Consider the following 12,703-nt stretch of genomic DNA (forward strand, 5'->3'; position numbering starts at 1 on the left):
CTCTAGATTTAGAAATATACAATTTTTGGATTGCATTCATTATGTCATTATTTAATAAAGACAAACAAGCTTATTGCATGACAGTATGCTCATGTTGCAATTACTTTTCCATAATTTGATATGGAAACATGATGTACTTTTGACGGCCTTGTCACGTATAATATTCACAATTATATTTATTTGTTTTTAGCTGGGTTATATTTATCATTGGGTTGGCCGATTATACAAGTCTTTTTGTGAAAGACTGATCAAAGAAAACACGCCCAGTATGAAGAGGCTTGGAAGCATTCTTTTCATTACTTTCGAGTAAAATAGTTACTTGAAAATTGATATGATGGCGTCATCCAAGGACCAGTACCATGAATATGTGCTTTGCATTAGGTTGCCATGAATAAAGAAACAACCCGAGTCAATTACAAGTCGTGAAATGACGTGCCAAGCGACTTTGTTTTTATTAAAAAGTGTTCTCTGCCACGACAAGCCTCATGTTCTTCCTATAAATGTCAAAACTGTTGTTAATTTGATTGTGAATATAAATTTCGACAAGGCTGAAGGTTACTTTGAAGCCTTGATATCTGGCACATCTATCGGACCATCTGATTCCAAGACGTAATAAAAAGGCAAATCGATTTCTTATTCCCTTAATCACCTGATCGGTATTGTTTGAGCAATTGTTTTATGTACCAGTGGTAATATTATTGTATCATCTGTTTTAATACCTTTTCGTGATTATTTATACTGTGCGTGAGAATTGGACGCAGCTGTCACTCAAACTATTCCTTTCGTCATAAGCTATTTTAAAACATATTCCTCCTTAATCACACCACATCTCGACGTGTTTTCTTAATTTAGCCCTTCGACAGAGCTTTCTCGCCACGCTCACTTTTCCCCGCTTTTTATTATACCCCTAGTCGCAGCTCATTTGTTTGCTGGAGATAATTTTCAAAAGATTCTCTGTGTCAGATACCATGCAAGAGACTGATTTTGATGAAATGAAAGTGTCTGTTTGTGCAGTAATAGCAAACATCAATTCCGCCCCTCTGTCACTCAAAATATTGTTCCCCGTTTACTTAGCCACTCTCCAATGAAAAGACGCGTTCGTCTGCTTACAGAGTGTAAGTATACGGAACGCCGTGTTACTTAGTGACAGGGAATAAAAGCTCTTCAAAATCGTTATCACGCGATGAAATTATACAGGAAAATATCCTATAAAGCTTTTGCACGGTGTTTTTTTTTATATCACATTTTCCAGAACCTAAAAGGGGCCTTTTGTTGTAAATACAACTCAGAAATATTGATGTATCGCTTCTATGTTTGCCTACCGTATTACAGATATGAGTAAGCATGCTGCGATGATTATGTTAAAGAAATGGAACACTTTGCTAACGTAAAGGGCCACCACACCTATCAGCAACTTTCTCCTAAACACGCTGTCATCATTGCATTTAATACGATTTTAGTAAAATATCAAGTGAAATCCTATCTCGATAAACAAACGAGAAAAAAATGAATGCATATTACTCTCAATTTTGACTAAGATATTTTAACTAATATTTCAAGCTAACTTGTGGAAACAAATTGAATTGAATAGAAAGGGGTAGACATAGTTTTGTCAATAATGATAGGCCCGCGATACGACCCAATATGATCGCGCTTGATTTAATATCAGGGTACGTTTATTCAACCGATAGCTGAAAAAAATGAATTATTTAATCAACTTTCTTGTGAAATATGCAAGTGTTTTAATAAATCTGATTTGAATCTCTTGATTCATGTTTTTCATAAAGATAGAATTTTCATAAAGGACGGGATTCTAGTTTCTCATCAATTGCGACATTAATAATTGCAATATTTAACGATGGCAGTGTATGGGCATAATATTCCTCTTGTTAAACGTTTCGAAATTTTGCAGATCTCATCTTCTACTCCCTCGGGAGGAGTCCTTGCTCAGCTGATCTATTCCGTGACAATTCTTGCTGATCTGTCGGGACATTCATTCACGTACTAGCTGACACCCATCTTCAAACGCATTTCTAAATACCATATTTTTGGATGATCTTGATAAATACACTTCATAAAGAGCTTTCTCCATTTAAATCTAATGCTTAATGTTAAAAAGATGAGAGCCTTTTGAATGAGTTCGGGTCTGGTTCGCAAAGTGAGGGCCGATGTACTACAAGCATCAGTTTGGTAACACATTGCCACGCCCTTTTAGTTTTAACGCACTTGTCAGTGATCTTCACTTCTGGAGTAACATTGAATTTAATCAATATTCTCAAGCCATTGAGCTGTTCCTCGATAATTATGTCTGTATTTATAATTATGAATTATTTTATCAGGTTGTGTCGACCAGTACAGGTTTGGTTCTGCGATGGGATGGTGACGGCGGGATAACACTGACTTTACCTCCAGCCTACAGCGGCGCCACCTGTGGTCTATGTGGAGACTTCAACGGAAAAGCCTCCGATGATTTCGCTCTTCCCGACGGCTCATTGGTAATTTTTTTTATTGTCTGAACGTAGATTTGTGTGTTTGTTTATTATTTTTTTGTATGCTTCATTTACATGATTATGTTCAAGTTAAACTACACTCATGTGAACTTTAAATTAATTAGATATTTTGATGTAGGCCTAGATTTATATATACATACATGCATATATGTATATGTGCGCGTGCGCGCGTGGGCATACATGTACATTGTGGGAGACAGTGAGAGTGTGTGTGTGTGGGTTGCGTGTATGAGGTTTCTAGTGGCATGGGTGTGTGTGCATGTGTGTTTGGATACGTGTATATCAAATTCAAATTAGCTATCCGTTCATTATGTTCTAGTTTAGTCCTTTACAGTAATTATTGAATGTTTTCCCCATTTACCTTTCAAGATTTAGTATTAAAGGAAACGGCCAGTCTTTATACAATATGTTTTTGTAATAATATTTATAGTATATACAATTAAATTCCTTTATTATTACTAAGATCTAACGGTGAATCATCAGCGTCAAATGTCACAAGTGTATTTAATGATCATGCCGTTAATTTTTACGATCAACGTCAGAAAATGATCAAAAGGGCCTATACAATCAAACTTGAATTCGGCCCTGAGATCAATTCCTAAACCTTGTCTTACAGGAGCCCAATGGCAAGCGTGAGCAGCAGCTGGATATGTATATTAAGGAGTCTTCCGTATTTGATTTGTTTTCTTCCAAACCAACCCTTGAAAGCGTTGAGAACACGACCCAAAAAACTTTTCATATTCTTTTATTTTCCCCACTATTTACCCTCTCATCACATGACGTGTATTCATCCTATTGTATTCTATGTTGGAGTATGATGTAGAAGGATGACTAATAATTTTTATCACTAGAGTATATACACCAATCTGGTGCTCAGATCATTGTTGAAAGATTTTCTTTGTGATGTGTTTTAGTATTGTAATATGACGTGGCGTCTGAAAACGACTTTATTCTATCATCTTATTTGAAATACGCAAACATCTTTTCTTATTCATGTTTGAAAATAAATAATGTAGAACCTTATGATATATATTAACTTCCATTGAAATAAGTTGTGACGCATAAAAATTTCCCTTATTTTAGAATTCGCCTTGTTCTTAGTTTTTATTCTTGATGAATATTGGATGTTAAGAAATAGCATTGCAGTGTAATTAGTATATAATTATGTTGGCGTATTGTACTAAATTTTTTTTCATTTAATTTTTAGGTGCCCCCAATATCTTTTTAAAAATGGAATATATTTCTTTTATCTTATCGCGTTTGCTTAGATATTATGCGATCATGGTCATGTTGGAAAAAAAACACTTCATTCAATGACTTGTAGGATTTCATCATGTGTTTATTCAACTCGGAAACGCAATGCTAGTTAACGGTTACAAATTACTCTTGGCTTTGCTGTTTTCAAACCGGAGTATATACCTTCTCCACTGTATGTGCTGTTCAAGAGATTTCCGATGGGCTAAAACTTCATTATTTACAGTTTGGCTTTCATGTTAACGATTATAATTTGTTCAAAAAGAGGAATTTTCTTCACAGCGGTATTAAACGGTTCTTCTCTGAAATTTCATATCAAAATCTAGGCGTCGAATTCAACATCTTTTGCTCAGGGATGGAGTCTCGATGATGTCTGTGCTGATATCAACCAAGTAGACCCGTGCTCTTCCGACTTAGAACTACTTTCTAATGCTCAAAGTATATGCAGTGTTCTTTCAAGTGGCGAAGGTACATAATTACATTGAGCGTAAATTTTACGTTTACTGGATTGTGAGAAAGAATTCCAGTGGATAATTTTTTTAAACAGAATTCTGGGTTTTGTAGTTGTATTACGATCAAGCGTGATACAAAATGAAATTATTAGTATCAGCAGTTATGTTTTGCGTAATTCAATAATTAGATCCAATATATTAGAGTGAAATCTTAGTCATGTTTTTTATTTGTATATATTAGAGTGAAATCTTAGTCATGTTTTTAATTTGTAATATCTCAAGAAGACTATTGATCAGTCTATAATACTTGTCAAGTTTCTGATGATATAAATGAGTTTGATTGCTGTGGTAGTTAAAGTCCTCGTCATTCTTTGATAAAAATGGATAATCCGAACTTACTACGGTATGACGAACCTTTTTATCTTTTTCGTGGGGGTCATATTTTTTCATATGCAACCTCTTCTGCGATATTTTAATGAGTATTTGCCAGTTATTTAATCAGTCGCTATCTTCTTTTTCGGATACATTTTGTTCAGAAACTAAAGCAATAGAAATTTCGTTTGATAAAAATCTTCTGATTTTGAACAAGATCATTGTCAGCTCAGTCGGCATAGCGGGGGTTTCGTATTCCGGTGACCCGGGTTCAATTCCAAAATGGTGCGCTAGTGCCCTTTCGTAAGGCATTTAAGTCCTCATTAGGGTTTCTTGCTTACCAGCATTCATGCTTGCTTGCAATCGGGTAAAAAGAAAATCACTACCGTTACCATTAATTCATATTCTTTTTAAAATGTCGCGTTCCTTTTTTTATCGGGATAGCATCTGCCTTTTCAGACTGCCAACAATCTGTTGATTCTACATTCTATTATGAATCGTGCGTCTACGATGTCTGTGCCGAGCTACCGGGCGAAGGTGGAGCCAACTGCGACGCATTCGCCGCCTACCACCAGGCTTGTCTGGACGAAGGTCACACGTTTACTGAAGAATGGAGAACCCCGGGCTTATGTGGTGATTAATTTCATATTTTTCGGTAGCATTTGTCAAAGACAGGGATTAAAGAACGATTTCATAAATGTATATTTATGTAAACTCGATGGAGGTGAATAGGGAGGGAACGAAAATGTGGTGTATATGGTATCAGTGCCAGTGGTGCGGCTGGTGGTGACGACGAGATGATCGTGATGACAATGATTGTGATGCTAATTAACAATGATGGTGACGATAATAACGATTGATTGAGATGACAATGGTGTTGAAAGAAGTGATTGTTGTGATTCGTTATGTTTGGTAACGATATTGGTAGTAACGGTGATGATCGTGACCGGCGTGGAGTGGTGCCTTTTGTGGTGAAAGTGAAAATAATGAAGATGATAATGATATGATGATGATGACCACGACGATTATATGGAATTGTGAAAAAAAAAATTTGTTCGCTGTGTTCTTTTCGTTTTGTCTTTCGATACATAGAACGAATGTTAACGATGAAAATACTTGTTTTCAAATGCCGAGAAATAATATCTCTTGATTTCAAATAATCGACATAAAAATTTTAAGCCTACTGGCCTATTATGCTGAGGTAATCATTTTGACGTCGCCGAAAAATTATTTCAGCTATCAATTATATTTGGCATGTCATTTTGTTGATTTCTTTTTTCAAAGTAATAGTAGAAGTAGAAGAAGAAGTAGTAGGTGTATCATTAGATAAGCTTTGAACCCCACATGCTAATTAAGGAGTTACTCAGACTTTTCCGCTTTATCGGTGCTTAATATCAGATCGTGATGATCAATTGAACACTTTACAGATGAAAGCGGTGACCATCACCTTATGCCCGAAAGTGGACAATCGACAAGGCATGTTATTTATTTTGGGGGGGATCTTTACTTCTCATTTTCGTCACTGGAACATTAAAAAAATATATTGTAAAGCCGTGTTATCTTATCGGCGAAACTCTATTTTCGTCTTTTGCAGAATCGGCATGCAGTAGCAATGCGACGTACCAGACCTGTACCTCATCTTGCCCCGCGACATGCCCTGGTCGCGCCGTGGATCCTCCGTGCGATACCCGATGTGTGGAAGGATGCGCTTGTGATGGCGGGTACTTACTAGACGATGACGCATGCGTACCTATCAGCCGTTGTCATTGTGAGCGTGATGGATCCTTCTATTCCGTGAGTATTCAGAAGAGAAAAACTGTGATCGCTGAAACGTTCAAATAAATTGCAAACGAGGCATATGCATCTTCTGTTGTGGATACTGCTTTCGAAATTAGGAAATTGAATTTTATGCATATTTTTGCCATCAACTTTCTTTAAAATTATCATGATTTTAATGAAACAGAAGTTGATTACAATCATTTTTTTTCAATGGGGGACGTGTTCTGTTTGATATATATTTATCATTTGCAAATTTATTCCTTTTAAGCTGTTTGCAAATTATTTTAGTGTCTTAGAATTTCATATTTTCATTTCACATATTCATGCGGATATGCTATTTTAGGTAACTATTTTTCAGAAGAATATGAACTGAAAATTGGAATATAATAACTCCATTATATTTTTAAGAGGTTTTAACTATTTTTCAGATTTTTGTAAACTGCATGTAATGTGCAGAAAGGTCATTTTAATAATAATTTGCCAATTGATAAAAAAAAATTAGATAATGAAATATATATTTTTTTTTTCAAATCGAAGCTGTAAAAAAATGAATGGTCTGAATTACATTTTCAAACGGAGGAATAGGCCTACTATGTCATCAGTAATAAATACAAAGTATATTTCTCATTTTTTTCTTATCAAGGCTGGAACTTCAATACTCTCAAGCAGTTGCTCTGAATTATGTACGTGTGTGAATGGACTTTTCATGTGTGAAGTGGTCTCATGTGATGAGAATGCAAGCTGTGGAATAGATGCAAACAATGATACGACATGTGTCTGTAATGCTGGTTATGAAGGAGATGGGTACACTTGCTTGGCCATTGGTAAAGAGTTTTGTATTATTTTATCCTCTTCGAATTATTCCTAAAGATTCCTCAAGAGAATATCATGTCCTGGGTCAACTAAACCTCTTATTGAAAGAATTAAAAGCAAATCTTCTTTATATTTGTTGTCATATTAAAAAGAAAATAAACAAACTATCCTTCTTTAAGAATGTTATTAAAATTGTGTTTACTTTTTAAATTTTCATTTTGTTTAATTTTATTATTTTTAATTTTTATGTGGTTCGTACCCCCCCCCCCCAAAAAAAAAGACGATATTTATGTTGTTCAATTTTTTATATTTTTTTAAATCTACAGTAGATATGAACAAAGTGGCTTTTTTATTATGACCTTATGCTCTAACGGTACAAAGGAGGTGTTGTGGCTCAGCGGATAAGTCTCGGACTTTGAAACACAATGTCCGGGGCTCAAATCAGCCAATTTTAAGTGTTCAGACATTTTGAGATTAATTGTTACACCTTTTAAATAAGAATGTTTTTAATATTGATGTTTGGTCCTTTTTGCTTATACCATTTGTGACCTATATTTTCACTCATAAAGACAGGACTGTACCTGCCAATGAGATTGTATTCCCACATAATTTGCCCTTCATTTCATATATCCTTTTATATATCATTTGTTTTTCAGTATATGATCTTCAGGTATGCACTGTCTATGGTGACCCACATTATGTCACCTTTGATGGACGAGACTTCACCTTCCAAGGAGATTGTGTACACACATTGGTCACCTCAGATTGCATCAACGGTACCTCAGACGAAACCTTCAGTGTCATGGCTACAGCGGCGAAGGATGGTGCTGCAGACAACTTCACGTACACCAGGGAACTTAGTGTGAATGTTAACGGACTGGTGAGTTCTGAACCCTCTTCCGAATAAGTTTACATCAGTTACAAATACTGAATTCTGTGACAGAATCTGCTCTTCTCCAATGACATGGCACCGTTTCTGTAGCTTGTAACAGTATCTGGTGATATGTGATTGTTAACAAGTTTATCGAACAGGGACCAAATTTACTTTATTTTCCCCAAAGCATTGTAAATTTCTGGTCTCATTAATTTATGACAAAAATAAGTTATAGAAATCATTTGTTCAGCTGTGGAGATACATTAATTTGCTGTTCCTCCAAAAATCAAAATCTGGTATAAATCTTGTGAATTTCATTTTTTTTTTAGATAGATTTCCAAAGTAATCTAATCCTTAATAGAGGAAAATGTAAAATGAGAAAGGGACAATAAAATAATTCCTGTAATTTATACCACATGGTCTTCTCACCCTCTGTATATTATTGTTGTCTTATCCAGGCTATCACCATGACAACTACTGATATATTCCTTGATGGTGTGCGTGTCAATGTTCCTTTCTACAAGAGCAATGTATACTTTACACAGAGTGGAGAATATAAGGTATGGAATATTTGATTTGCTTTATGTTATTCAATCAAATTCAAAGATCTAAATTGTTTAATGGCTTCTAGTTGTGTTTATAATAATAATTGCAAGTGATATTTTAAATCATGTCTATACATTTCATATCATTAATTATAATAACTCTTGACCCCTTTTGCCCTTTTTGTTTTTCTCTTTAGTCCTTGTCATTTTGTTAATATTTGATGCTAGGTGAGGCATGGTTGGAGTATTATAATCATTTTGACATGCTTGGCTTCATTTTTCTTTAAAAAACCTGTGCATTTCAAAGATAGCATTTTGAGTATAGAACAGATATTTTCACGATGTTTTGTGTTCTAGAAGTAGAAGGGGGGTTGTAGCATTTACAGACCACCTTATTCTTTAGCTGAGCCCTATTCTGCATTTTATAATGGAGGCTTTATGTAGATTATTTGTTTGTAGCCTTTATGTAAACGGGTATTCACTTTCGCTGTATATAATTTTATAAATTTGATAATGGCTTTATATGTTTAATACAGCATTTTGATGTTCATTGACTTGAAGTTGTGAACAACAGTAGAAGGGGTTTGTAGCATTTACAGACCACCTTATTCTTTAGCCGAGCCCTATTCTGCATTTTATAATCTTGGGCACATATTGGATAAGCAGAGACATAAATTATTAATTTCTCAATCATCTTCTCCCCATCTCATTCTCCGTCACTCTCTTCATGTTTTTGTGTTTCCTACTATTCAATCTTCATCTCTGTGTATCTCACTCTCTATGTCCCCTCTATGCTCTTCTCGTTCCTCATCCCAGGTTGTGATGACTGGCTATGATCTGGCAGTAAGATGGGATGGAGTGAGCACAGCCGAGGTGTGGCTCTCCGAGTACTACGCCAGCAATGTGTGCGGACTGTGTGGTAACTTGGACGGTGACGTTAGCAACGATTTCACCAAACCTGACGGGTCGGAAGTGAGTCTTCATGCGCATTATTCGTTTATATTGTTTTCTTGTTTTACACTGCATGATATGCCTGTTCAATATAGGAAAATGTTTTTACTATGTTGTCCCGCAGTTGTTATACTCTTTAAATGTTTCCATTTTCATGACTTTGTGTAACTGAATGAATCCATGTATTATAACAATTAGTTGTGGTCTAACAATATTATGTATTTTAGTTTATTTGTGATTAAAATAAATCAATTTTAACAACTTAAATAATATTCAATGAAAAATTGAGATTGGTAATGGTAACCAGATATGGGAATGTGTATCTATTTGTTGGAAAATGATATGTCTACCCACAGAATGCCATGCATATTTTGCTGATTAGTTAGCAACTACTTCTCTTTTGCCAGCATCAATTGTCAATTTGTATTTATCCTTACACAAAGACAATCTTTTTGTCGTTCAAACTTACATTATGATTGTAACTCCGACTGTAATTAATGTACCAGTGTGTCAGCTCTTCTGGTAGAGCATCCGTGTCACTACTGGGAGGTCTGGAGTTCAAACCCTGGCTGCGTCAGGCCAAAAAAATGTGAGAAGGTTGGAGTGGCTGCTACCCTGTATGGCAATTTATGAATTAAGGGATAGAGCAACATCAATCTGGTGCTGCAGAGTGGCTGCCGGGCCTAAGAACGATCAGGCAAAATTAATTTTCAGAGTATTTCTACATCAGATTTTATTTCAAACAATAAAATGTGGATTTTCATTATCAATTTTTCATTTTCAATCTCTCCAGGCAACATCCAGTGAAGAGTTTGGGGACAGCTGGAGTGATGGTAGTCTATCATGTCCAATGACACCTCCGGACGTTGACCCATGTGCTTCAGATACCACCCTCAGGGATATTGCTATCTCACAATGCTCAATTTATCTCAATGATACAGGTAAGGATTCTTCCTGGGCCCGGTAACATGATGCTTTGCGATTTGTTGTGGGCCGGATTTGTATGACTGATGAAATTATGAATTTGGGTTTGGTACTGAAATATATTGATTACTCGTTATTTCTATACAGTAACTCTTTGAATTAAGGGTTAAAATAATACTACATGTATTGTTCATTGGAATGAAATTTTTTATTACTAGTTATCTCTGTACTAGTACTCCTATTTTTTTCAAGTATTGTCATCTCTTGTCAAATGGAGGCTTCATGTAGATTATTTGTTTGTAGCCTTTTTGTAAACGGGTATTCAAATTTAAATTTAATAATGGCTTTATATGTGGTATTTTGATGTTCATTGGCTTGAAGTTGTGAACAAAATAAATTTCCAATATGGATAAATAAAGACGAATTTGAACTTGATCATACACAATAATCAGTGCAATCAGTCGTAGAAATCAGCCCCAATTTGTTACAGGGTGTAAGTTTTGTTTGTATCCTCTTGAGGATGATGCTGGATATATGGAGTAACATTCTAAATTTTACCATGATTAAACTAATCTTATTGTTCTGTCCATGATGAAATAAAGCTTGAAAATGTTCATATTAAATTCTATCAAGAAGACACCATACGATTCAAGCATGTCTCTTTTTTATATATTCAGATTTTATATTTGCAATTTGATCAGAAAATGAAAACGTGAAAAATTATGTTAAATGTCCATTTGTGTAAGAATATAATTACAGATAATGATTATTCTTTGAGTATTTATGAATGCTGAATCCAGCTGCAACGATTCCGTGAAGCAGATTATTTATAAACTGCGTCTAATGGTGTTGGAGAGTGAGAAATTTGATGAACTCTTGAAAATTGAATTAAATTTTTTCGCCTAGATAAATTTTTACACGATTTCAAAAGCAATTGAAAATGAAAGAATACACATCAATTTATTTTCAGTAAAATCTTTTTTTTTTTCCTCTTTTCCACTCTAGATGTGTTTGGAGATTGCCATTCATCAATCCCCTTGGATCCTTTTTATGAGAATTGTTTGTATGATATGTGTGCCACAAACGTGGATACTTCTGTGCTATGTAACATCGTTGAGGTGTATGCTACACGATGTGAGCTTCAGACTGATTGGAGACGCACTGTAGATGGTCCCTGTGGTAAGTGTGTGTGTGTGTTAGAGAATGTCTCCTTTATAAAAATGTATATTTGGGGTAAAGGATGGATTTCTTTAATGGAGTCCTTTGGCAAGGCGTTAATCCACACTTTGCCACTCTCCACCCAGGTGTTATATGGGTACCCGGTAGGATGTGAAAGCCTATATGTACATGTAGTATGCCTAACAATTGAGTCTTGGAACTCTTGTTGGAATGCTCCCCAGGGAGTGGAGAAGTTGCATACATTGTATGTGGGCATGCAAGGATCCGATGACGGTAATAATATGTCTGTAAAGCGCTTAGAGACGTCGTTCCGATGTATTAAGCGCTTTATTAATGCGGAATATTATTATTATTATTATTATTAAGATAAAGAATTTGAATTCTACATCTCTTACACAAGAATGTAGTTTAAATTGCTCTTGGGAAGTATTGCAGCAAGGGCCTAAATTCATGAATATTTTATAAATCAAGATTGTGTGTAATACCGATATTCGTTTGTATCAATTAGCAAATTGAGATTGCTACTTGCTGTGAGTTATACCACAGTTTATTAAGATTTAATCACAGATGGCCTTAATGTAAGTAGCTATATACCCATGGGAGATGTACCATAGATTATGTCCCTTGTTTTGTCAGGAGAGCATTCAATAATTAAATTTTCTCAGTGCAAAGGCTACCTCATTCATAAAATTAAACCACACAGTACACATACCATGGCCTTAATCTAAAACAGTAATGAAAATTACAGTGGTCATGAAATTGATGAGGTACTATTGGTTGTGAAGTGCATTATATGCATGTTATTAATAACAAAGGAAATGGCTTTAACCTTTTTCTTTTACTTTCAAATGCAGTAAAGTTTAAAATTAGTACATTATATTTAGAAATTTTAATCATTAGTTTTTCCCCTTCACCTTTGTACCACAGAAGCTAGCAAATTGGTAGAGCAATTTAGTAATGGCATTTTTAGGTCTCTCACAAATGTATTTATTTAGTTCAAATATTTCAATAACTAAATATCCTATCATTGACCTGTCGCTTTGCACCCTA

The 12,703-nt window shown here is 35.0% G+C and overlaps 1 protein-coding gene across 1 annotated transcript in view; it reads left to right on the top strand.

The window, feature by feature from the left end:
* LOC129281293 (uncharacterized) overlaps positions 1-12,703 on the top strand; it is a 161,986-nt gene that overhangs the window by 129,182 nt on the left and 20,101 nt on the right. The window contains exons 171-180 of the mRNA XM_064095604.1: positions 2,340-2,495; positions 4,091-4,232; positions 5,033-5,221; positions 6,183-6,382; positions 7,011-7,191; positions 7,837-8,060; positions 8,513-8,614; positions 9,416-9,571; positions 10,344-10,491; positions 11,480-11,653. Coding sequence (XP_063951674.1) covers positions 2,340-2,495; positions 4,091-4,232; positions 5,033-5,221; positions 6,183-6,382; positions 7,011-7,191; positions 7,837-8,060; positions 8,513-8,614; positions 9,416-9,571; positions 10,344-10,491; positions 11,480-11,653 — 1,672 coding nt within the window. The remainder of the gene's footprint in view (positions 1-2,339; positions 2,496-4,090; positions 4,233-5,032; positions 5,222-6,182; positions 6,383-7,010; positions 7,192-7,836; positions 8,061-8,512; positions 8,615-9,415; positions 9,572-10,343; positions 10,492-11,479; positions 11,654-12,703) is intronic.

This window comes from Lytechinus pictus, chromosome 2, assembly GCF_037042905.1.
Source record: "Lytechinus pictus isolate F3 Inbred chromosome 2, Lp3.0, whole genome shotgun sequence".
In the NCBI taxonomy this organism is placed as follows: Eukaryota; Metazoa; Echinodermata; class Echinoidea; order Temnopleuroida; family Toxopneustidae; genus Lytechinus; species Lytechinus pictus.